The following is a 27,695-nucleotide window of genomic DNA, read 5'->3' as shown; positions in this document are numbered from 1 at the left end:
TATCTCTTTTTAATGCAATGGCTTAGCTGACTACTGACAGCCAGCCTCCTGCTCTAACCGCAGATGCGGAGAAACCTCAGATCCTGGCAGTTTAACCCCTCACATGCCACAATCAATAGAAACTACAGCATTTAAGCAGATGACAGGGGAGTCCTTCTGTCACTCATTGGCATACTACAGTAGCTTCCCATGGCAGACAGAAGCGTGACAAAGGTCTCCATGTATGCCATGTAACTCTGCCTATTAGGCCCTGCCTCTGGCAGGGTCTAATAGGCTGCTGTCATAGGCTTAATAGAATGCACTATTTAAAGGGGTTGTCCCGCGAAAGCAAGTGGGGTTATACACTTCTGTATGGCCATATTAATGCACTTTGTAATGTACATCGTGCATTAATTATGAGCCATACAGAAGTTATTCACTTACCTGCTCCGTTGCTAGCGTCCTCGTCTCCATGGTGCCGTCTAATTTCAGCGTCTAATCGCCCGATTAGACGCGCTTGCGCAGTCCGGTCTTCTCCCTTCTGAATGGGGCCGCTCGTGCCGGAGAGCTGCTCCTCGTAGCTCCGCCCCGTCACGTGTGCCGATTCCAGCCAATCAGGAGGCTGGAATCGGCAATGGAACGCACAGAGCCCACGGTGCACCATGGGAGAAGAACTGCGGTCCACCGTGGGTGAAGATCCCGGCGGCCATCTTCGCAAGGTAAGTAAGAAGTCACCGGAGCGCGGGGATTCGGGTAAGTACTATCCGGGTTTTTTTTAAACCTCTGCATCGGGTTTGTCTCGCGCCGAACGGGGGGGCTAATGAAAAAAAAAAAAAAACGTTTCGGCGTGGGACAACCCCTTTAACTAATCCAGTGTACAATCCTAGCGATTGAAGTATCACAACTCCAAGTGTTCTTGAGGAACTACGAAATGGCATCAAAAAAGTTCAATAAAGTTTAATTTAGGATTTTAAAAAATCAAGTTTAAAAAAGTTTCTTTACAAAAACCCTTTTTAAATGGATAAAATATCAAAGAAAATTATCACCGTGTTCATAATGACTCAGACAATGAAATATTTTGTTACTTATCGCACATGGTGAACGCCGTAAAAATCATTTTAAAAATGATTGCCAGAATTGCTATTTTTCTTTTGTTCGCCTCCCAAAAAACACAAAAAGCAATCCAAAAGTCATATGTACCTCAATATGGTACCAATAAAAATGACAACTCTTCCCGCAAAAAAAGACCTCACAGCCGAGCCGATATACGTCGTCCTCATCTGCAGGGGGGAGGGGGGAGGATGGAAGAGCCAGGAGCAGAAACTGAGCTCCCGCCCCCTTTCTGCCTTCTCTCCACCCCCTCTCCGCCCCTCTGCACTATTTGCAATGAAAGGAGGCGGGATGGGGCGGGGCTAAGTTTTTAAATTAGCCCCGTCCCATCCCGCCTCTCCTCATAAATTTACAGATTTATATTTTTTTTATATTATTGTATGAGGCCTCATGTCCACTAGAAAAATACAATCTGCGCAGAATCTGCCGTGGATTTCCGCGACGGATTCCGTGCGGATTTGCTTTTAATGGTATTTTTTTGCATGCAGATATCTGCACACATTGCTATCAATGTGATAGCAATGTTGAAAAATCAGCGCGGAATCCGCGGCAAAATGCCGCGTTTTTTCTCCTGCGCGTGAAAAACGCAATTCTTTTAAAATGCCATCCGCGGGTGCAAAAATCAATTTAATGGACCACGGATGGCCAATGATTCCCTATGGGCAAAATCCGCTGTGGAATCCGCAATTCCATTTAGCTAGTGGACATGAGGCCTAAATGGGTCATTCTTTAGCCAATTTAATGCCAATCCTCATGCATGTATGCACACATAATATGTACCAAGATAGAGCATGCTGTGATTTTTTTCACGCAAGTAATACTCATGCAATAAAAACACAGGTGTGAGTGGCCCAATAGAAATTAATGGGTTATACCGCCTTAACATGACATATCATAGTGTGCCATAGTCACGGTGCTTTATTTACACTTTCAATTAGGCTGCCTTCCCACTGGCGTAAAAATCACACGAGATTTGGGCGTTGCGAGATGCACATATCTTGCACAAATATGAACCTCATTCTTTGGAATGGGTTCATACACATTAAGGATGTTTTCCTGCATGGCACCCTAATAATAATAATCTTTATGTGTATAGCGCCAACTTATTCCGCAGCGCTTTCAAGCATATGTGATGTGATGTAATGCGAGAAACAAAACGTGACATGTCCTGTCTAGCTACAAGATCACAGCTAGCAACCCCATTGTTTCCAATGGGGCCGGCGGCAGCAGCACCGACCCCATTGAAAGCAATGGGAGAACTCCGGGATCCTCTGCCAGGACTGTGACAGACGTGGCAGGGGATTCCCGTCATCCCCGAACTCATGCGAAGCTGTTTTTACATGAAAACGCCTCGCATCCACGGGGCTTTCACATGGTGGGGAGTGCGATATGAGGGCGATATTCACCAGCCCCATATCGTGCTCGCCAATGTGAAGGCTGCCTTAAAGTACCTTTATACGGGAGGACTGTTGAGTGTATAAGCGCCTGACAGTTATCCCACTGACTACAGCCTGACTATAAACCTGTGCGTTACACAGGAGTGATAGTCGTTCTGTGAATGAAGGCAGATCATTCAGGGCCGGAGATCGTTCCAGCCCACCCACCTCCATTCACAGTAAACAGGCAGTCGTTCATACTTGAACGACTGCCTGTTTACACAGTCTGACCGTCATCTGGATTTTATTTTTGCTAAAAGCCAAGCGACTCCGATAAGTTAGCGATTTCTGACTATGTGGGCTGTTGGCAGCTGAGTGTACACGTGACGCGTATTGCCCAAATTTGCTGTTTGCAGCGATAATTTGGAAGATAATCACCCATTATAAAGCTACTTTTACTTTATAATGGGTTTTGTTGTGGTGAGAAAAAATAGCTTTTAAGACCGGGCTCACACGATCGTGTGTTTGCGTGCTAATTTCGAGAGTTTTGCACATCACCATGCAGCAAGTACTCAATTACATCCATACTTGCTATGTGCCGCCAATCCCTATGCGGCATCTCGGCATTTATGTGCGCATAATACATGCCAAGAGAACACTAGTGTGAGTAGCCCAATAGTAAGCAATAGGTGATCAGGTAGGACACACAATGACAATACGCCTGTGTGAGAGTGCCCTAAGGGCTTTTACCCACTAGCGTTTTTTTTCGCTGCGAATTCGCTGCGTTTATTTTTCCCAAGTGTCAATGGGACTTTCTAATGTTAAAAACGCAACGCACAATAAACGCAAATTTGCGTTTTTTGTGCATTGCGTTTTTAACATTAGAAAGTCCCATTGACCCTTGGAAAAAAAATGCTGCGAATTCGCAGTGAAAAAAAAATGCTAGTGGGTAAAAGCCCTTAGGGCGCCTTCTAACTTGCGCAATGCAAGAATGAGTGAAAACGCAGAATTATGAAACCAATGATTTTCAATGGTTTCATTCCCATTTGTGACGTTTTCACTCATGCGATGTGGAGTGGGGAAAAAATCACAGCATGTCCTATCTTTCTGCATTTCGCTTTTTTCATTTGCCATGTTTCCCTATAAAGCCTCCTTTTTATCACTTCACAAAGCATGAACTTGTAATTTTCGTGCGATGCGATGCATTTTAAACATTAGAAACTGCTATTATTAGAGATGAGCGAACGTACTCGTTTCGAGTAAATACTCGATCAAGCACCGCGATTTTCGAGTACTTCAGTACTCGGGTGAAAAGATTCGGGGGGCGCCGGGGGGCGGGGGGAGGTGTGGCGGCGCGGGGGGTAGCAGCGGGGCACAGGGGGGAGCCCTCTCTCTCTCCCTTTTGCCCCCACTCCCCGCTGCAACCCCCAACTCACCCACGGCGCCCCCCGAATCTTTTCGCCTGAGTACGGAAGTACTCAAAAATCGCGGTACTCGGGCGGAAAAGGGGCGTGGCTGAGTACGCTCGCTCATCTCTAGCTATTATCCATCGTGAAAAAAAAATCGCACAAGAAAATCGCAAGCCACAGCAATTTTTTTTTACAAGAAAAAGCATTGTTGACATTCAGACATCTCATGAGCAAAATTGCGATTTTGCCGCGATTTTCTCTCGGCGATATCGCGATCACCAGTGTGAAGGAGCCCTTAATGAGTTGAGAAAACTTTCTGTGCCAATGAAGGTAAAATGTGTCCCATCTGTCCTTGTTTTGTATAGAATAATATTGTTTCTAGAAGTGTTACATTGTGTTTATGCTTTTGTTACATCGTTTATGATGGTACTATGTTGTAGATATGCTAGTGTTGCTGTGTGTATTATGCATGCCATAGACTTTGGGGATTTCATGTGGCAGCATTGTGTTGTGTATAGAATATTATGTTGTTTCTAGAACAGTGTTACATTGTGTTTATGCTTTTGTTACATTGTTTATAATAATAATCATCTTTATTTGTATAGTGCCAACTTATTCCGCAGCGCTTAATGTTTATGATTATATTATGTTGCAGATATTATAGTGTTATGGCTCCTGTCCACGGGCGTAGCAATATCCGCCGCGGGAGCCGCCGCCGGGAAGCAGCGGAGAGCTGACGGATCTCCGCGCTGAACCTATCTGACAGGCTCAACGCGTTGAATCGCGGCTAATCGCAGCATGCTGCGATTTAAAACCCATGAGCGGAGAATAGCTATGATTCTCCGCTCGTGGACAGCAGGGCTGCGCTTTCCATAGTAGTCTATGGAAAGCGTTCACTGCGTTTCCCGCAGCCGGATTATTGCCGCAGGAAGCGCAGTGAAGAATCGCCGGGGACAGGCAGCCTTACTGTGTTGTGCATGCCATAAAATTGTCCTATGATTTCATGTGGCAGCATTGTGTTGGGTATAGAATATTATGTTGTTTCCTGAAGTGTTACATTGTGTTTATTCTTTCGTTACATTGTTTATGATTGTACTATGTTGTAGATATGCTAGTGTGGCTGTGTGTATTGTGCATGCCATAGAATTGTATATGATTTCAGGTGGCAGCATTGTGTCGTGTACAGAATAGTATCAGGTAATGCACATGATAGCACTGTGTCATTAACCCTTTGTGATCATACTTGGTGCTCATTCATCAGTGGCCATTAGTCCAGTGGGTGGAGTAGTTCCCTGCACTCTGCTTCCCCAGAAGTAGTGAGAGCCATAGTGCTGACGTTGAAGCCCAGCCCTGTGAGGTTGCAGAAGCAAAGTTGTGCAGGGAGGGAAACTGGAGGGGAGGGGGAGACATGGGGGAGGCTGATGGGAGGAGAGGACGGGCACTTGGAGATGTCTGATTGCTGGAGAGAGACAGTCAATCGTTTCTAGAAAGTCCCTGAACCAACCGGCTTGTCCTGAGTGGAAGAGGCACATCTGCACTCACATCCAGAGAGGGGCTCTGTGCTCTGCAGCCAGCACAGGGGGAGCCCAGACACCTTCAATGGAGGAACAGCCTGGCCCACAGCAGCAGCAGCACCATCACCACCACCACAACCACCACTACCACCATCATCATCATCACTCATCGTCTACACACGGCTACTACTACTACACTGCCAGCCTGCAGCAGCATGGAGCGGAGGGCAGCCAGAAGTACCAGCCAAAGCCGATGAAACATGACCAGAAACACGCCCTACAGCACCAGGAAACTCACCAGAAGAGAACAGGTCCGGCTCTGGGGGGTGCTGGGGGTATGGGATTCTGGGTGGGCATTGCTTCTGGATGCCAATGACTTGGCAGTGCCATGCTATACAGTTAGGTTTAGGCTTGCAGTGGTGGACTAGTCATATGATGATGATGATTTCCATGTGGTTTGAGTCACACATTTCATGTCTCTACCTTAATGGAAATTGCACACTTGGTTTATAAAACGCCCCTGGGCATTCCTTTAATCTAAAAGGGGACATATATACTGGCATTTCACGTGGTTTACACATATGCAAGAAACATACGTGGAAAAAAACCCGTGTTTTCTTGATATGAAAAGACGTCTACGTTTTTCACAGGTGGTATTCACGTGGACGAGGAAAAACGTGTGTGACTTATAAGACACACAGAAGTTACGTGTTGTAAAAACCCATTTATTTACATAGGTGATTTGTATTTTTTCTTTCGCAATGTGGCCTATTTTTTTGGGTGATATTGCCCTTTTTTTATTTTACTAATGGGAGCAAAAAAAGAAAATATTCACATCGCAAAAGAATGCAAATGCAATTTTCATGCGATTTATTATTTAAAAAAAAAAAAAAAATCTTTATGAAATTTTGTAGTGTAATCTATTTTTTCCCCTTGGTCACAAAAAAACCTATACATCAAACATATGGGAACAAAGCCATAAGATGCAATGTTAATAAAAGTAATATTTTTTGTGGGTCAGAAAAGCTTTTCAACAAAAAAACCCAAAGTATGTCAGGCTAAACATATGCATAGTTTGACTATGTTTTACTAAAGCTTTGCCCCATTTACTAACATTGAGCACAACGTTGTGGACAATTCAGCAGGTTGGTTGTTACAACATGTGACAGATGACTGTGTGTTGCCTGGGCCCGTTGAGCGCCAGTGTCCTACATTGACTTCTATGGAGTATGGCTGTTGTGCAGTAGTGTAGGATCACACAAAAGTTGCTCCAATTTATGGAATCATTGAGTTGCCTGTGTTTTTTACACCTAGTAGCAACTCGTATTTCCCCATTTGCATGTTCTACGTTTGTGTTATGTCAGACATTGTGTGAGACAGATATATGGATACATCTTTTCAAACCGTATTATGTAACTAATATATATTGGATACCCAGGACCCCAGGTGTTTATGGATACATTGGGGTGTCTGGCGGGGAACACTCCACATGAAGAAGCACTGTACTCTTTTTACTGTACTTGTGCTGCTGGTTCCTTTTTGGGCGGTGTGTGTAGTTTTCTACAGCCGCTCTAGACCGGCTGTTTGCTGCAGGGGGTTAATTGAATTCTCCAAGCCGGCTATGTACATTCTCCTCCCCTTCCAGTCAGCTGCTGGATGTGGCCTAGTATCGGCATACACAGCCGGGGACTCGCCTAAACGCCTCTCGCTGTGTCTAGATAGATCTGGGACGACTGTGGTGGGGGCTTTGAGTCCAAGTAGATGTTGACATGATTATAATGTCGGATGTGCTATTGACCCTCACATCCGTGTCATGGTTTCCTCTGGAAGCCAGTTCTCGTGGATGAATATTCTAGAAGATGTGGCAGCATGGCTCCCATGCCTACGTTATATAACGGGACTGTCTTGTTCTGTGAGGGATGTTCTTGTAGGCCAGAGACCGTGATTTGTGGTGGAACCGAGCTTGGTGTTCTGTAGACTGGGATGGATTCCGACCGATATGTATGAAGGATACAGCTTTACTTAACACATTCAATTCTGGAATGTTGTAGGTGACTAAAGGGGGGAATATATATATAATTTATTTTATTTTTTTCCAATAAAAGGAATTTGATAGAACTAATGTAAACTGCAGAGCTTCCCTTGGACCCAATATTATAATACTCATTGGTGAGGGTACTACTCCGAAGCTTCGTGTCCCCTGTAGCTCTGATATTACCGTATAATTGCTACTACTAGTATATCAGCACTCCTGTACTATTGCATCGCGCACATTATTTTGCTCAAGCATACTTAATTAACCCTTTCCAATCCAATTATTTTTTCTCATTCATTCTTCCCAGCTCCAAATAAATCGGAGCTGGTGAGAATGTATGAGAAAAAATACATTTCCCTGCACCCGCCTGAACTGACGGAGGGTGCAGGTGCTCACTTCACCGTGGGGGGGCCTGCTTACCTGTCCGGCGTCTTCCGCATTCTCCCTTCTGCCTCCCGGCTCGGCGATCATGTGACTGCTGGGGTCAGGTGGCACCCAGCGGTCACTTGATCGCCGATCCGGGAGACAGAAGGGAGAATGCGGAAGACGCCGGACAGGTAAGCAGGCCCCCCCACAGTGCAGGCCCCCAGCTCGGCGTTCATGTGACCGCTGGGGGTCAGGTGACACCGGCGGTCACATGATTGCCGGCCGGAATCACCGTGCATTACATAGCGCAAATTGAGCGCTATGTAATGTGTAAAGGAGAAGGCAGAAAGGGTTAAAAACCCTTTCTGCCTACTCCTCGGGGGTCCTCGATGAGGACCAGTACAGGAGTGTATCTGCACCCGATGTGGCTGACGATCGGGTGCAGATGCACTCCTGCACTGCAGTGTCGGGCCTGCCCCGACATCGGAGCTGTGGAGGGAAATTATAATGTCGGGGCAGGCCCGACATTGGATTGGAAAGGGTTAAGAAATGTGGTGCACTTACGCCGTTTTCACATGGTTGAGAAAATTGCGTGAGATTTGTGGTTGTGGGACACACTAATATGAACGCTATTCTTTTAAATGGGGTGATACACATAAGAGATCTTTTTTCCCCGCTGGAAAAAATTGTGACATGTCCTATCCCTCGGAACGCATTGCATCGCCCGTAGTTGTCAATGGGGCCGACATGGTGCGTGAGGCGCACATGAGTGCGATGCAAGATTTACCCATTGAAAACAATGGGAGACACTCTGCGATCCTCCGTTGCGGCTAAAAGCCGTGTCGGAGGATCTCTACTTGCCTGAAGTCATGCGAGTCGGTTTTAACACAAAAACGCCTTGCATGCGCGGGGACATCGCGTGTTGGAGAGCGCGCTATTGCACTCGCCCGTGTAAAATGAGCCTTTCTAGGCTATGCCAGGGTGGTTGCATGGGGAAAAATTTTGAGTATACAAGTTGTATGATCTGTAATGTTTGAATCATGTTTTACCCATTAAATAGTAACATAGTATGCTAGGCTGAAAAAAAGACAAATGTCCAGCCTGATTCTGCCCCCTCCCATGTTGATCCAGAGGAAGGGAAAAAATACCCTAATGAGGCAGAAGCTAATTGCCCCACCCTGGGGGAAAAAATTCCTTCCCGACTCCATAATGGCAGTCAGAATAATCCCTGGGTCTACACTCCCTCCTGATTTCAAGTCCGGCTGTCAGAAGATCCCCTACATCGCCAACCCTTTTGGCTATTTAATGTCTATATCCTGTAATGTCATGGCAAAAGTTAGAAAACTCCAAAGTGTCTGGTGGGGGGCTTGATAAATATCGAGCACAATTGCAATGAGAAATATGCTCCAACACATGAAGAGGATTCCCCAAATTAAAGGGGTTGTCCAGGCATGCTTTCCCGCCTATTGTGACATCAAACATGGAGAGATGCAACTGCACGGTGTAGTTACTGACAACCTTACAGGTAACCTTATGGCACCCAGTAAGTGTTGTGCATCGGTCCTAGTCTAATTAATAAGACTCATGCATGATACTTTGGTGTTGTACGGCTGCCTTGCCAACTATTGCCCAGTGTCCAGTTGAGTCTCTCCAGCTCGTGCTGCAGAGTAGATCTAAACCCCCTTTAAGGAAATGCTTAGATAAGAATCTATGCACTCAATTAAGCACTGACCCACATACATATCTAATTTGTAAAGCACTGTATCAACCCTCCAAAGGAATGCTTCCAGGGGAGTATACCTCTGTAGCGTACTATGTTGTAGAGCACGCAACAATACCTCCGTCTTGGTTGGTCACAGAATCCGCGAGGGATAAAAACCTCACTGTAAAAACAGCAGGGCACAGAGGTGCAGTATAAAGTCCTACGGGTGGCTTGGGCTATAGAAAAGCGTAGACTCCTGCACTGTACTTTTCTTTGATCCACTATAAAGATTATACCACGTGGTGCCGATTTTGGTGTCAATTGACTTTTATTCCTTGCCAAAATTGGACAACGAATAATAAGCGATCCAATTATCGTTTGTCGTTCAGTCGCTGGCAGCATTTACAGTAAACGATGATCGTTTAGATTCCTGTGATCCAGTGAGAATCTAAATGATCGTTCAGTGTAAAAAGGCCCCAGGGTGCCCTCGCGTAGGATGTAATATTCCGCTGGATGCTGCAAAATATTGCACAGTTAAAATTTGCACCAAAGTCTGCTGCGGGTTCTGTTGTGCGGTTTTTTTGCACAGTGGAATATTCTGCAGTGTCGTTCACTATATTCCCAGTATGTGAAAGTGCCTTTAAAACGGACATTGCTGTAATCGGCGCACCAGTCACTACCTTAGGCTGAATCCACATGGGCAGAAGTTCCGCGGTGCAATTTCCCACAGAATTTCCGCTTGTGCCCTCTGCCATAGGATTGCATTAGGTAATGCAATCCTATGCAGACAGCCGCGATTTGACCGCATAAAGACTCGCGCGGTAAACAAATCACGGCATATCCTATTTCTGTGCGAGCCTCGCAGAGGCCCGCACAGAAAAACATCACTAGTGACGCGCCGGCTCTGCACTGCGCATGTGCCAGATGGACGGCAGCCGGCACATAGCAGAGTGTAGCGAGACACCGGGAGCAAGTGAGCCGCGGGCCACTGCAGGGGCATGGCTCGCATCCCGCTGCGATCCGATCCGGACGTCTGCAGGAGGCCTTATGCTTCATTCAGAGACAGCAGCATAAAGGTGGTCACGGATCCCCAATAATGTTTAGTAAGCGACTAGATGCATACATTTTTTGATACGTTCCCCAGACCCCCCCCTATATTGAAAAGCATAGTATAGTAATATAGTTTTTAGTACAGTATTAAAAAAACTTTGGTTTCTGCTGAGCCCCTTGTACTTTATGGATACATTTGACATGTGAGGAACATAGCTGTAAGGTACCTTTACACAAGGCAATAATTGTCCCGTGTGTATGTGGCCACCACGCTTACTTATGGGAGTCACTTTAGCACAACTGAAAAAACAAGCGACTATCGGCCCGTATCTACAGGTGCCACTCAATGCTTGATTGGCAGCATCACCAGGCCCATTGAAAGCAATGGGATAAACTCAGCGATCCTCTACCGCGTCTATGACAGCCGCGGTGGAGGTTCCCTTCATTCCCGAAGTCATGCGGGTCTGTTTTGCCATGAAAGCACCTTGCATCCATGGGGATTTCACATGGATAGTGAGCGTGATATGGGGGCAGGGTTCACTTCCCGATATCGTGCTTGCCTGTGTGAAGTTTCACTCATATACAAAGGAACGTGCAGGTACAAACACCAGTTCCAGCAGCATGCAAAAAGACAAAATTCTGTATAGTGGAGGTAACAGAGGCGCAAAGTACTGACGAACAGCCCCATGCACATCGCACGAGCGCTGGTCTGTGAGGCCCCATTGAAATCAATGGTAGCATTGTACTGCTTGTGGTAAAAAACGCCAGTGTGAGAGTGGCCTTAGTATGTATGAATTTGTGGAATCTCCTTTGGAAAATCTGCAGCGCTCAGGGTCCGACGGCAGAATTTTCTGCGGCAAATTCAAACTAGAAACCATGGTGTGGGTCTACACGTAGGTTTAGCCTGGTTATTGGACAAAATCAACATGTCACTTATTGACGTGTCAGAATGCCACATCATGGAAAATCACAACATGTCACTTCTTGACGTGGAAACGCTCGTTTCTGTGTCAGAGTTTCGCATTCAGCTTTTTCCCATTGACAGGGCAATATCTGTGTTCAGATCTGCCAAAAACCGTGGTAGAAAGTTGCAGATTTTGATCGCAGATTTCGCCACAGAAAATTCAGCGCTGATTCTGCTGTCTGAAAAGTACAAGCTAAGTAGCTGAGATTAATCAGAAAAAAAATCTCGTCCACATGAACCAGAAAAATTCCATGCTGAGCCTGCAGCTGATTTTAAAAGTGCATCTCAACCTTCCGAAAATCCACAGCAAAACCCGTACCGTGTAGGTGCATATTTGGTCACCGCGGATTAACAGTATTCGTGTTGCTGATTTTTCGCTAAGGAGAGAACGTAGCGACTATTGACTGTGTGAAGGCTCCCTTATTGTATCACACAAAGCTCTGACCTCTGGGCTTTGCAGCATCTCACAGCCAAACTGCTTCAGCAAATTAATATGAGGTACTGGTTGATATTTTTTCATAAGCTCGCAACCTACGTCAAGGGTCCTAATGTCTCGTGGTTCCCTACACTAACATTACAAACCTTCACTGAAAACACCCACAGACATATTCATTTGCGCATCGTGTTGTGCACGCAATATTTCAATGGGTTCGTTCACGAGTGTATTTTGCACGCACACTTCATCTGCACAAAAAAATACGCTGTATGTTCTATTTTCGTGCATATTGTGCACAAACATAGCACATATTAAACTAATTTAACTTAACTTAATTGACCGTTGAAATCAATGGGAGTATGCTTGCTTGTGTTTTGCGTACACAAATACTCACAAGATGCGCTTGCAAAAAATACAGTAACATACGCACAGGTGCACGCAAAACGCAACGACACCCATCACGCAAGTACATGCTTAAATGCACTTGCGCCTGTGTGCAGCAGACCTTACTGATGAAGAAGAAACATGGGCAGGTACGAACAGTTCCCAGCAACATGTAGAAAGGCAAAACACACCTACCAGTTATTTGGGCAGGGGGGTTACCTAGTATTATACTTGCAACAAATAAGGCTTGTGTAGGATGCCAGTCAAACAGATATGTAGTACACCATGCAGGCTTACCGCCTATTAATGATGCCCATGCAATTATCTCATAATGGATGTCTAGAACACTAAAGACTGTTATAAAACAGGCACCAGGTCTGACCTGACATACACGGCCTCCAATTCTTAAAGGGGTCATCTGGGACTTTGGATATTTTTTCTCTTGATGACGTATTCTCAGGATGGGTCATCAATAGATGACTGTAGTGTCCATATTGCCATGTCCTCGTTTTGTAGTGCAGGCACAGCCTATTGAATTCAGTAGGATCTGCACTACTAACCTGGACTGCTGCAGTACAGAAAGCGGGATTTGCTTTCTGCACTGTCTGTACTGACAGTAGTGCTGGGAACCCACAAAAATCATCTCTTGGATAGGTCCTCAATAGAAAAAATACCCATAGTCCCAGACAACACGGAATGCAGAATTTTGTCTTCAGATATTAAAGGGGTTGTACCAAAAACCACTTTTATCATGTATTCACAGGATGGGTGATAAGTCTGAAGAGTGGAGGTCTCACTATGGAGACCCCCCCACCGATTCTGGGAACAGAGGTCATTACTTGCTTTGATGGAGCTCACGTCTCCTTTCCATATCTTAATGGGAAGATAGAACAATGCCTCTACATCTTCCCATTTGTATATTTCCCAGAGGAGCATAGATGGCCTTATAGGTCTCCTCACACCTTCTAGGTGCTCTCCCTAATGGCCCTTTACCACTGGATGACAGTCCTATAAACGACTGCAGAGCGCCGATGTCACCAACAAGGTCTTGAGCGCTCGTGTAGAGTGTTTAGATTTCACTGCTGGATCGCGGGCTTCTCGCTCAGCGCTTCACCTTTTATATGAAGCGGGGAATATTTACACGGAACGAGAAGCCAGTGATCCAAAGATGTTCTTTATGTTGACTGCAAGTCGGTGATAATGACTTGCAAACGAATAGTGAGTTGTTTTTTTTGTTTTTTTTTAATTCTTTGTTTACACTGTATGATTATCGCTCAAATGTGTTTGTTTGAACGAATTTGGAGTGATAGTCTTTATGTGGAAATGGTCCATAAGGAGAAACGATGCCCCTCTTGACCCATTTGCTTGTTTCACATTAGCATGGACTGGGGCTGATTCACTCCCCTTGGTTTCTAAAGGCTCGATCTATGATGGATGGATGGATGTTATTTTGCAGTATGCTTAAAAAAAATTAAATTAAATCTCCTAATCACTTAGTTTGTTAGAACATGATGTTCGCTTCTTACACAGTGTTACCAGTAGGCCTCTTGTAAAGAAAAAACAAAAACTGCTCTGTAATGCTTCATTTGTATTCTTGAATAGGCAGTTCTTATACAAAACAGATGCTATTCGCAACCCTAAAGAAGTGTGCCTTTAAAACCCAGGGCAGGAGTCACTGATTTTATTTTATTTTTTTTTACAAGCATCTTGAAAAAGTTTGTCGTTTTGCTGCAAAACCCGGCATGCAGTTACATCTCAGGCACATATGTAAATGATGAGAGTTATGCTGTGATTAGATGATTGCTTTTACTGCCTGAGGCCCTAAAAGTGGTGCCACCCTTGGCCTATAAAAAGGCTCTCGGTTTTCCACTTGTGTAGAGCTTGTTGACCACTAGACACCTCTACGTCGCAGAGAAGAGATGTCACCCCGTTACCAGAGCCTGAGAGGGGCGTATTATTGAAAGGCGAGAAGCTAGATGATCGTATCAACGAACTGCCCACCACCTGGGCTGTTCTGACCTGACAGGAGGTGTAGGGACCAGTGAAATTCGTGAGGGGGCGCACACAAGGTGACCAGGATCAGGACACCCATCTAAGTAGAGAGGATCGTCTGATTGTCTGACAAGCAAAAGCAGCTCTAACTGTTTCATTGTCCACCATCCAAAGACAGGTAGCACCATCACTACAGACCGCTGTGTCTGTCAGAACCATTTTCAGGCATTTGGCTAAGGGACATTTGCTCTTATGATGCCCATTATGTGTTTTGCCTTTGACATCCTCCATTGCCTTCATTTACAATGGTGCAGTGAATGACGAAACGGAACTGCTACGGGGTGGAAGACAACTCCTGTTTTCAGCGACAAATCCGAATTTAGTTTGGGCAACGACAATGGCCGTCTTTTGTGCCAAGAAACTTAAGGGTGAGCGCCTTATTCCTGTCTTCGCTGTGAAACGGCACACTGCCCCCACTGCTGGTGTAAGGATCTGGGGGCAATCGCATACAACAGTCGGTCACCCCTAGTAGTGGTACAACGGACAACGACAGCTCAGTGATATGTTCAGGACATTCTGCAGCCACATGTGTTCCTCCCATGGCGGCTTCCAAGAGGCATCCAGCAGGATAACGCTCAGCTGTACACACAAGGGGTCACAGGATGCTCCACAACATTGTGACACTTCCGTGACCAGCCCAGATATATCGCCAGTCGATCATGTATGGGACCATGTGGAAAGCCAACGAGTTTGCACGATCTAATGGCTCAACTACAGAAAATGTGGATCGATATGTTGCAGGATGCCATATGGAACCTGTATGTCTCCATGGCCCTCTTGTATTGTATTTTACATCGAAGCTAAAGGCGGCCCAACAGGTTACCAGAGCCTCCATGCCCGCCCGTAACACATCTTGTATCCAAGCTACAGTAGGTACAACAGAGTACTAGAGCCTCCATGCCCCCTCGTATTGCATCTTTCATGCAAGCCAAAGGCGGTATAGCAGGGTACTTGAGCTTCCATTGCCGCCTGTAACACATCTTGTATCCAAACTAGAGGCGGTACAACAGGGTACTATAGCCCCCATGCCCGCCATATCCGATCTTATATCCAAGCTAAAGGTGGTATAACGGTACTAGAGTCTCCATGCCCGCCTGTATCACATTGTGTATCCAAGTTAGAGGTAGTACAACAGGGTACTAGAGCCTCCATGCCTGCCCATATCACATCTTGTATCCAAGCTAGAGGCAGTACAACAGGGTACTAGAGCCTCCATGCCTGCCCATATCACATCTTGTATCCAAGCTAGAGGCAGTACCTCAGGGTACTTGAGCTTCCATTGCTGCCTGTATCACATCTTGTATCCAAGCTAGAGGCGGTACAACAGGGTACTAGAGCTTCCATGCCCGCCATATCAGATCTTATATCCAAGCTAGAGGTGGTACAACAGGGTAGAAGTTTCCCTTCAACTAGTCAGTTTTCCACAATACATCATACAGGTTTTACCATCGGTGTAGTCCTGCACTTCCTAATTTCAGCCTCCGTCATTAGAAATAGAATTTTACTTCTATATTTAATTATAAACCATTTCCATTTGTATGGCAAAAACATGCACAGATGGGCTCTTCTTTAGCTTGACTCTTAGCACGGCACACCATAATATCCCGTCGCATTATCAGGGGGGTTTACTTACACTTTTAATTTACAATGGCTTTTGTTGTGTTAAGATTGGAGAACAATAGCTTTTTAATAGGGTAAGATAAGAGAACTTTCTGCTCCATGCTATCACAATGTGGGGATAGCAGCTGAATATGTAGATAATGTGTTCTCTTCTAAAGGCCCTTTTACACACAAGTATCGCTTAAAAGCCATCTTTTGAGAGATAATCGTCGCATGTGAATATGTTCATCTTTCACTCTTCTGTCGAACTTCTGCAGAAGAGCTGATAGCAGGGACTTCATGCTGTGTTCTCTGCAGGGAGCACTGATAACATTTTCTCAGTTGTCAGCCCCACAGCAGAACAAAGGGAATGTATTTAGAGAACAGACCACCTGCAGTTCTCTGAATGTAGCTCCTGGCAGCTCACAGGCATTAATAAGCTACTAATTGGCATTAGTACCAATTAGTAGTTTATGCAAAATGATCGCTCAAAAGCCATCTTTTGAGCGATCATCTTTGTGTGTAAAAGGGCCCTAACCTGTGCTGCTATAGTAAAATCAGAATCAATGCTGTAAAAAAAACAAAAAACTTATCCTCAAAAAAGTGCGCACCTCTACAAACCTGATAAAGCAATTTTTAGAAATCACAGAACATGCAAATATTTGATATTGTTATGCATAAGCGAATTAGAAGATTCAGAAGACCTGTGCGGCGCGAGCACGCCGGAGTGGCCCCTTCAGCGCAAGCGCGTCTAATCCAGGGAGAAGGCGGCTTTGGTTGGCGCCATGGAGATGGGGACGCCAGCACTGGAGGGGGTAAGTGTATAACTTCTGTATGGCCAATATTTAATGCATGATGTATATTACAAAGTGCATTAATATGGCCATACAGAAGTGCTGAACCCCACTTGCTGCCGCGGGACAACCCCTTTAAGTCCTGGAGGCTTGTATGGACCTGGATCGGAAGGCGACCCCGCTCCGCATACAACGCAGGTGCTAGCTGTCTTTGACACCTGACCCCGCCCCCAGCAGCCACAATCAACATGAACACTGATTGTTAGGCCCCCTGTCCAGGGGCGAGGCGCCAGGGAGCAGGGGAGAGAACTATCTGACAGATAGGCTCACCGCAACAAATTGCAGCATGCCGCGATTTGCGTCCCGCGAGCGGAGAATCGCTATGATTTTCCGCTCGTGGACAGGGGGCTGCACTTTCCATAGTTAAGTCTATGGAAAGTGTGCACTGCATTACTCGCCGCGAGTAAAATAATGCACTATCATCCGTGGACAAGAGCCCTAAGAGATGTGGCAAAAGTACAAGGCTGGGGAACGGCCCTGGTATGTTATTTTACTAGTTATGAAAATCCGCCTGGAGTTTTAGGATATGTTACACAGGGCGTAAATTCCACAGCATTCCCGCATCCAAAACATTTATCCATTTGGTACCCGCAGCTGATTAGAGAATATGTAGCGCTCCTCTCTAAACTTTTCGGTTGTCGGCACACTCCTTCACTTGACTGCCTATACTGAGTACTGCTAGTCAATTCTGCATCACTTGACCAGCGGCGCTGTGCTTCGCAAGGTGAAGGAGTGCGCCAACAGCCAAAGACTTCGGAGGTGAGTGCTGTATCTTCTGAAGTCTGCAGCTAATTCCGACTCAAAATCCGTTTTTTGACTGTTTGGGGGTGGACATGCTGTGGAATATACAATGTGTAAATATACCCTGAAAGTAGTTTGAAAAGTTATGGTCAATGATTTGACTACTGGCGATGCCTCGCTGGCCACAGTAATATGTAGAATGCAGCATGTGTACTTTATTAGTCAATTGAAAAGCTATCTTTAACCCTTTCCAATCCACTGTCTGACCTCTGAAGACATTATGATTTAAGGCTGTACCGCTCCGATGTTGGTACACATCCGTCAGGGTTCTCTTACTGTATATTGCCAGCCTCTCTGCTGTCAAAGCCTATCCAACGTGTCACCTCATGCAGTACTGGCTTTAGCCAGCAGATAGCGCTGTTGTATAACGGCAGAAAAAGAGTAAGCCCCCTAGGAAAACCAGGATACTAATTGGACTGGAAAGGGTTAAGGCTAAATTTACACCGGCGAGCGCGATATTGCACTGGTCATTGTGCGTTTTACCATCGGATTTGGGGCATTTTTCATGCAAAAACATCTTGCATCACTTCAAATTCCGATCCCCTGATGCTTATTTCACGCGCGTTGGAAGATTGTAAAGTGTTTCCCATTGATTTTAACGGGAAACCTCACATCGCATTCGCGTGTATGTGGCACGGCATATGTGTTTGTCCCATTGAAAACGACGGCCGACACGTTCTGAGGGATGTGGGAAAAAAGCATCGCAGTGAGGGAAAACATCGCTCATGTGTTCAAAAGAATGGCTTTCATATTTGCGTGAGTTTTGTGCTCTTGTGAATGTAGCCTAAGAAAAGGGAAGTGTCCGGGATCAGAAAAACATGGCTGCTACTTCTTTCTTTTTTTTTTTTTTTTTTTAAACCAGCACCCCACTTACCTAATAGGTTGTTCACTGCAGTGGAGCCAAACTGCAATACCAGCCATGAGCTATTCACCAAAGTGGCGCTGCATTTGGAAGACAGCAGCCATGTTTTTCTAATCCACCTTAAGCAGTGATCTCTTGCTGGCATGGTTCCTCTCCCAAATTCTTTATAAATGAGTGGCGTTCAGCAGCCTCTGAAGCTTTGCCAACTTTTCTAACACATTTGTGTTTTCCCAGTGATGAAGGGGTTTATAAATACGGCATCTGACAGCTTTATGTACGGGGCTTTATTATAACAAATCTCACTTTTTTTATTTTCTGTTCAGTTTCTGTGTAAAATTGGTAAGTAACTAGAGGCAGATGGAGGTGCAGTAGAGCGCCGAAGATGTCCAAAGGATAGGCTTTAAAGGGAACTGCATGGAGGAGTAAGGCTGCCTGTCCACGGCCGAGGCAGAATATCGCTAGCGATATTCAGCCGCGGGAGAACTGACAGGTCTCCACGGTGAGCCTATCGCATGCTGCGATTTGAATCCCGCAAGCTACAATGCTCGCATCGAAGGTCCATATTGCGTGAAAAGATAGAACCTGACCTATCCTGGGTGCTTGTTGCACAGGAGTTCCCATTGACTCATATGGGAGCTGGATTAAACACGCAGCACGCATTGTGTGAACGAGTTAATTATGAGCGAATGTAGATCGCGCCTTTAGTTTCATTCACGCGATTTTTTTTCCCCCCACACGAGGCACGAACGAAGCCTAAGGGTGCTTTTACTTCTAACGATTATTGTCGTTGGCGCATTCAAATGAGAAATCACTCCATCGTTCACGTTCCATTTATAAGGCTACACTAGTAATTATTAGGACATTAAGGCCTCATGTCCACGGGGAAAATCAGATCCGCTGCAGATTCTACATGGAGAATCTGCAGCGGGTCCCTCCTGCCCCGCGGACATGAGCGCTGAAAATAGCAATTTAAAAGCATTTACCTATCCGTAGCGGGCGTAGAAGGTCAGCTGTTCCTCACGGCCGGATCTTCATTTTCGGCCGGTGGATGAATTCGTCACGCCGGCGGCACGTCGCCGACGTGCCGCGCGCATGCGCCGGGCACATCCGCCGAGCCGAAGCAAGAAATATCCGGCCGTGAGGAAGAGAAGACCTTCAGCGCCCGCTCCGGGTGAGTAATTCTTTTAAATTCCTATTTTTGGTCTCCCGCGGATCCGGACGGCTTCCATAGGCTTCAATAGAAGCCCGCGGGAGCCGACCCCGCATGAAAATGGAGCATGGTCCGGATTTTTTCATGCTCCATTTTTTTAAAAATCTCTTTTATTGACGATCCGCGGGTATTTATCTACCCCGCGGGTGGTCAATGCATCCCTATGGGGTGCGGATCCGCGGGCAGAAGAAGAGTTAAAATCCGCTGCAGATTTTAATTCTTATTTTGCCCGTGGACATGAGCCCTAAAGCAGCAGTGTTTCTGGTGGCGCAATGCACCACACAGCTCTGCTACACCCCACACATCACACACACACACAGCTCTGCTACACCCCACACATCACACACACACAGCTCTGCTACACCCCACACATCTCACACACACACACACAGCTCTGCTACACCCCACACACAGCTCTGCTACACCCCCCACACAGCTCTGCTACACCCCACACACACACGCACACACAGCTCTGCTACACCCCACACACGCACACACAGCTCTGCTACACCCCACACATCACACACACACAGCTCTGCTACACCCCACACATCACACACACACAGCTCTGCTACACACCACACACACAGAGCTCTGCTACACCACACACACACACACACACACACACACACACACATCACACACACAGCTCTGCTACACCCCACACATCACACACACAGCTCTGCTACACCCCACACATCACACACACAGCTCTGCTACACCCCACACATCACACACAGCTCTGCTACACCCCACACATCACACACACACAGCTCTGCTACACCCCACACATCTCACACACACGCACAGCTCTGCTACACCCCACACACACACAGCTCTGCTACCCCCCCCCCCACACACACAGCTCTGCTCCACCACACACACGCACACAGCTCTGCTACACCCCACACATCACACACACACAGCTCTGCTACACCCCACACATCACACACACACAGCTCTGCTGCACACCACACACACAGAGCTCTGCTACACCACACACACACACACATCACACACACAGCTCTGCTACACCCCACACATCACACACACACAGCTCTGCTACACCCCACACATCACACACACACAGCTCTGCTACACCCCACACATCACACACACACAGCTCTGCTACACCCCACACATCACACACACAGCTCTGCTACACCCCACACATCACACACACACAGCTCTTCTACACCCCACACATCACACAGCTCTGCTACACCCCACACATCACACAGCTCTGCTACACCCCACACATCACACAGCTCTGCTACACCCCACACATCACACACACACAGCTCTGCTACACCCCACACACAGCTCTGCTACACCCCACACACAGCTCTGCTACACCCCACACACAGCTCTGCTACACCCCACACATCACACACACACACAGCTCTGCTACACCCCACACATACACACACACACAGCTCTGCTACACCCCACACATCACACACACACAGCCCTGCTACACCCCACACATCACACACAGCTCTGCTACACCCCACACATCACACACACACAGCTCTGCTACACCCCACACATCACACCTCACACATCACACACCTCACACATCACACACACACACACAGCTCTGCTACACCCCACACATCACACACACCTCACACATCACACACACAGCTCTGCTACACCCCACACACACCTCACACATCACACACACACAGCTCTGCTACACCCCACACCTCACACACACACAGCTCTGCTACACCTCACACACACACAGCTCTGCTACACCTCACACACACACAGCTCTGCTACACCCCACACAGCACACACACACAGCTCTGCTACACCCCACACATCACACACACAGCTCTGCTACACCCCACACATCACACACACACACAGCTCTGCAACACCCCACACATCACACACACACACAGCTCTGCAACACCCCACACATCACACGCACACAGCTCTGCAACACTCCACACATCACACGCACAGCTCTGCAACACCCCACACATCACACGCACACAGCTCTGCAACACCCCACACATCACACGCACACAGCTCTGCAACACCCCACACATCACACGCACACAGCTCTGCTACACCCCACACATCACACACGCACACAGCTCTGCAACACCCCACACATCACACACACAGCTCTAAACACCCCACACATCACACGCACACAGCTCTGCAACACCCCACACATCACACGCACACAGCTCTGCAACACCCCACACATCACACGCACACAGCTCTGCTACACCCCACACACACAGCTCTGCTACACCCCACACACACGCGCACAGCTCTGCTACACCCCACACACACACGCGCACAGCTCTGCTACACCCCACACATCACACACACACACAGCTCTGCAACACCCCACACATCACACACGCACACAGCTCTGCAACACCCCACACATCACACACAGCTCTGCAACACCCCACACATCACACACGCACACAGCTCTGCAACACCCCACACATCACACACGCACACAGCTCTGCAACACCCCACACATCACACACGCACACAGCTCTGCTACACCCCACACATCACACACGCACACAGCTCTGCAACACCCCACACATCACACACACAGCTCTAAACACCCCACACATCACACACACAGCTCTGCAACACCCCACACATCACACGCACACAGCTCTGCAACACCCCACACATCACACGCACACAGCTCTGCAACACCCCACACATCACACGCACACAGCTCTGCTACACCCCACACATCACACACACACAGCTCTGCTACACCCCACACACACGCGCACAGCTCTGCTACACCCCACACACACACGCGCACAGCTCTGCTACACCCCACACACACGCGCACAGCTCTGCTACACCCCACACACACGCGCACAGCTCTGCTACACCCCACACACACGCGCACAGCTCTGCTACACCCCACACACGCGCACAGCTCTGCTACACCCCACACACACGCGCACAGCTCTGCTACACCCCACACACACGCGCACAGCTCTGCTACACCCCACACACGCGCACAGCTCTGCAACACCCCACACACACGCGCACAGCTCTGCAACACCCCACACACACAGCTCTGCAACACCCCACACACACGCGCACAGCTCTGCAACACCCCACACATCACGCGCACACAGCTCTGCTACACCCCACACATCACGCGCACACAGCTCTGCTACACCCCACACATCACGCGCACACAGCTCTGCTACACCCCACACATCACGCGCACACAGCTCTGCTACACCCCACACATCACGCGCACACAGCTCTGCTACACCCCACACATCACACGCACACAGCTCTGCTACACCCCACACATCACACAGCTCTGCTACACCCCACACATCACACGCACACAGCTCTGCTACACCCCACACATCACACGCACACAGCTCTGCTACACCCCACACATCACACGCACACAGCTCTGCTACACCCCACACATCACACGCACACAGCTCTGCTACACCCCACACATCACACGCACACAGCTCTGCTACACCCCACACATCACACGCACACAGCTCTGCTACACCCCACACATCACACGCACACAGCTCTGCTACACCCCACACATCACACGCACACAGCTCTGCTACACCCCACACATCACACAGCTCTGCTACACCCCACACATCACACAGCTCTGCTACACCCCACACATCACACAGCTCTGCTACACCCCACACATCACACACACACACACAGCCCTGCAACACCCCACACATCCAGCTTGGCTCCTCCCATAGCAGTGACATCACCACAGGTCCTTTAGCCCACTGGATCTCTGTGGTGGGGGTAGGTCGGTGTCTTCTGAGATAATAACGGCTTAGTTGTATTTTCGGTGTGTTGTTTTTATCCTCCCCTTCCAAGAGCCCTAACTGTAGTGTTCTTCTGGCGGTCAGGCTCTGTGTTTTATATATGTTGTAGGGCCTTTGATGACGTCACCAGGGGGCGGAGCAATGATGTTACCAGGGCTGGAGCATAAGAATCACTCACACACATACATACAGACATGTGGTCGTTAGTAGTTTGATTCACACAAGCGTGCATCTTGCGCAAGTTCTATGTGTTGCGAGACGCGCGAATATGAACCCTGTTCTTTTGAATGGAGTCCTACACATGATGTTTTCTCTCACAGCGTAAAAAATCACTGTAGGCTCTTTTTTTTTTTTTTTTTTCTTCCGCGTCCCTCGGAAAGCATCGCCCATCGTTTTCAATGGGACAGCCAAACGCATCGCATACCATGTGATTTGCACGCGAGTGCGATGTGAGGTTTCCCATTAAAGTCAATTGGAAGAACTCGCCGATCCTTTGAAGTGCGTTAAACAAGCGCCGGAGGATCGCAAGTTCAGAGAAATGATGAGAGGTGTTTCTTGCATAAAAAAACTCCTCGAAATCCGTTTATAAAGCGCACGTTGGGGAACGTGACATCTGGGCGAGTCCTTTGGTCCGGCGTGCTCGTCCGTGTGTAGGAAGAGAACGTCTGACTGATAAGTGAACGCGCCAATGATGACATTTTTACACCTACATAAGGTGGAAGAACGAAAAGTGAACGATTGTTCGTCGTTGGCGAGCATTTAGACTGAACGATTATCAGTTCTGCTCGCTTGAATGACAATTGGTCCATGTAAAAGGCCCTTCAGGCTGCCTTCACGCTTGCGATAAAATTGCGCGATGCGACAGGGAGTAAAAACGCAGAATTATGAAACCAATGATTTTGTGACGATTTGCGATGTTTTCACTCCTGCGATGTGGCGTTAAAAAGGAAAAAATGGCAGCAGGTCTTCTCTTTCTGCGTCTTGTGCTCTCTTCTAGCCCGCGGTTCCTTATGGAGCCTCCTTTCTATCGCATCGCACGAACTTGTGATTTTTGTGCAATGCGTCTTTAACATTAGAAACTCGTTGACTTTTATCCGCTATTGTGATCGCCAGTGACGGAGCCCTAAGGAGTGCCAGTGCTTTCCAACCTGGTTATATATGATTAAAGGGGTTTTCGGAGTGTAAATAACCCCAGCGCTCGCCTCCCGCGGTCTTCTGTTTATAACGGCGGCGGCGCTCATGTGGCTTGTTTACAGATTTCACCGCCTGGGTATTGCATGTGATTTTTGTTGCCTATGTTTTTTTCGCTTTTGTCCATCTGTTTTTCACACATACAGAAAAAAAAAGCGCAGTCTTTTTTTTTGTTTTTTTTTCAATGCCTCCTGCTTAAAAATGGGTCCGTGTAATGACAAACGGAAAGAAAATCCGTCTTCGTGAATGGATCCTTAGGGCTTATAAGGGTCCTGCGCGGTCCATGTATTTCACGGATGGCGCGGGGACCCATTAGGTCATTAATGAGCTTTTTTTTTTTTTTTTTTTTTTAAACGTAGCTGGATGGTCAAAATTCTGTATCGCGGGCACAACTCGTACGGCTGTCCGAATTTGGTGTAACGCCCGTTGGCAGAGATGCATCCAAACTGGCGCAAAAAAAAAAAAGAATAAAAATATATATATATATATATATATATATATGGAAGCGTTGCCCATGGCAACCACTAATCATTTTGCAGAGGATCTCTGGTGAATGCAAGCTGTGACCTCGTCATCACCAAGCCCTCCATTCTGCAGTAGTGTTATACGGACAGGTCTATGCTCAGGGCTCTGCTCCGCACCACACGGCGGCTCCGTCACTTCTGCTGACTCTTCTATTTTCGCCTGTGGTTCACATTGGAACTGCGCCGGGCGGTGTCACGTCTCCGCCTCTGATTGGCGGACGAGGAGAGGTTAAGGGCGGTTCCGCGCATGCGTGGTTTTCTGCGCACCGTCTTCTCGTACGGTCTCGCGATGGTTGTAGTCATCGAGCATGCGCAGTAATGAGGAAAAAAAGTCTCGCGTGAACTGTTAAGTTCTTGCCTGGCGAGACTTCCCGGCTCCGGCACACGGTGGTGCTGAATGGTGAGTGAGGGCAGGAGCCGGGACAGCGTACGGCCGCCGGGGCTCAGGGGGAAGCGGGCCCGAAGCTGGTGTGTCCGCGGCAGCGCTGTAACGTCCCTCACAGGATGACTGCGGCCGTGTGTGGGACTGCTGGAAGCGCGAGAACCGCTGCCCTCCTCTCCTGCCGCCGCAGCTCGGACCCGGGACCCTGCAGCCAAGGTGACCGGAGGCGCTGACAGACTGGAGAAGGTAGAGAGAGAGAGAGGAGAGGGGGGGCGAACATGGCGGGAGGCGGCTGTGTGTGTCCTACTGTTCTCTATGGGTGCGGACAAAATTACATCTTTTATATGTAACGTTGCTAAGCAACAGAGCGGGAAATGAAAAAAACCCGAAACCGGGCGGACTGCACATGGCGGCGTAGTGAGCTGCGCTGTCACCTGCAGGCAGAGCGGCCGACATACGCGCCCACACGGTGGTAAAACGCATTCTAAACGCGGCGTCTTGCTGCCCGGCCCTATGATAATGCGTCCCGCCCCGCTACACGGGGCAGCGCTCCACTCGGGTTTGCCGTTTTTGGTTTCTCGACACTTGCACTCAGTCTACTGTAGGCGCTATGTGCGCCCTGCACCGAAGATCGCGCTACGGCTCTGCTACATCACAATACAGAGAGGAGTGGTTAAAAGTTGCAACAATCGGGGTTGGATTTTTAAATTTTTTTATTTTTGTGTGTGGGGGGGGGGGGGGGGGGGGGTGATCTTGGGCTCCATCATACGAGCGTACTTACAAGTGCGCACGCTTCAGCACAACATATAATCTCAGCGTGTTTGCTTGTGTCTGCGCCTTGTACTGTTCACATCCGCCCGCCATGATTTACAAGGCTGTTTAGCCTAATGAGGGCACGATACGGACGGGGTGCGCCACCTGACGATACCCATGGGATTTATTCTCGGTGTATTGCTCTTGTAATTTTTGCGCGCACAAATCCGCCCGTGTGACGGAACCCTGACCTGCGGTTAGCATCACAACCGCTTTCACGGGGACCCTAGCAGGACTGGTGTGTAGCCATAACCTAAACGTGGGTGACAAGATGCAGAAGGTTGGGGGTCTCTGCTTGACGGGCTCATTCATACCGCCATGTGCGCTTCCACTCTACTTCACTGCGTGTGTATGTACATGTTGCATATGGAAAAAAATCTGGGGGTACTAGTGGATTGTAGACTAAACTGGAGTAACCAATGCCAGTCAGCTGCTGCAAAAGCTTATAAAGTTTTGGGGTGCATTAAAAGAGGTATAGGGGCGAAGGACGAGAACATTATCCTCCCACTATATAAGGCACTTGTCAGGCCTCAAATGGAATACTGTGTGCAGTTCTGGTCACCGCTGCTCAGGAAATATGTTACGGTATTGGAGGGGGTTCAAAGAAGGGCAACTAAACTAATACATGGAATGACGGGACTGGAATACCCAGAGAGGCTACCCAAATTGGGACTATTTACTCTAGAAAAAAGACGGCTAAGGGGCGATCAAATAACTATGTATAAATACATGAGGGGACAACACATGGATCTCTCCTGCGATCTGTTTACACCCAGGACCACAAAGGTAACAAGAGGACATCCGCTACGATTAGAGGAAAGTAGGTTTCATCACCAACACAGAAAGGGGTTCTTTACTGTTAGAGCAGTTAGACTGTGGAACTCTCTGCCTGAGGATGTGGTGATGGCAAAATCCATAGAGGAGTTTAAAAGGGGACTTGATGTCTTTCTGGAGCGGAAGGATATTACAGGATATAAATCTTAGATTAATTGTTAATCCAGGTACACAGGCAGGTAGGAACTATTAGGCCTCATGTCCACGGGGAAAATCAGATCCGCTGCAGATTCTCAATGGAGAATCTGCAGCGGGTCCCTCCTGCCCCGCGGACATGAGCGCCGAAAATAGCAATTTAAAAGCATTTACCTATCCGTAGCGGGCGGGGACGCTCTGCTCTTCCTCACGGCCGGATCTTCATTTTCGGCCGGCGGATGAATTCCTGACGCCGGCGGCACGTCGTCGACGTGCCGCGCGCATG

The 27,695-nt window shown here is 47.8% G+C and overlaps 1 protein-coding gene across 1 annotated transcript in view; it reads left to right on the top strand.

The window, feature by feature from the left end:
• The first annotated feature begins 5,297 nt into the window (after nt 1-5,297).
• The window catches only part of NUFIP2 (nuclear FMR1 interacting protein 2), a 37,098-nt gene continuing 14,700 nt past the window's right edge, over nt 5,298-27,695 (top strand). Inside the window, exon 1 of the mRNA XM_066599577.1 lies at nt 5,298-5,699. Coding sequence (XP_066455674.1) covers nt 5,474-5,699 — 226 coding nt within the window. The 5' untranslated portion in view covers nt 5,298-5,473. The remainder of the gene's footprint in view (nt 5,700-27,695) is intronic.

Source organism: Eleutherodactylus coqui, chromosome 4 (assembly GCF_035609145.1).
Source record: "Eleutherodactylus coqui strain aEleCoq1 chromosome 4, aEleCoq1.hap1, whole genome shotgun sequence".
Classification (NCBI taxonomy): Eukaryota; Metazoa; Chordata; class Amphibia; order Anura; family Eleutherodactylidae; genus Eleutherodactylus; species Eleutherodactylus coqui.
Note: the sequence above shows the minus strand (reverse complement) of the source record. Positions and strands in the feature narration are given on the sequence as shown.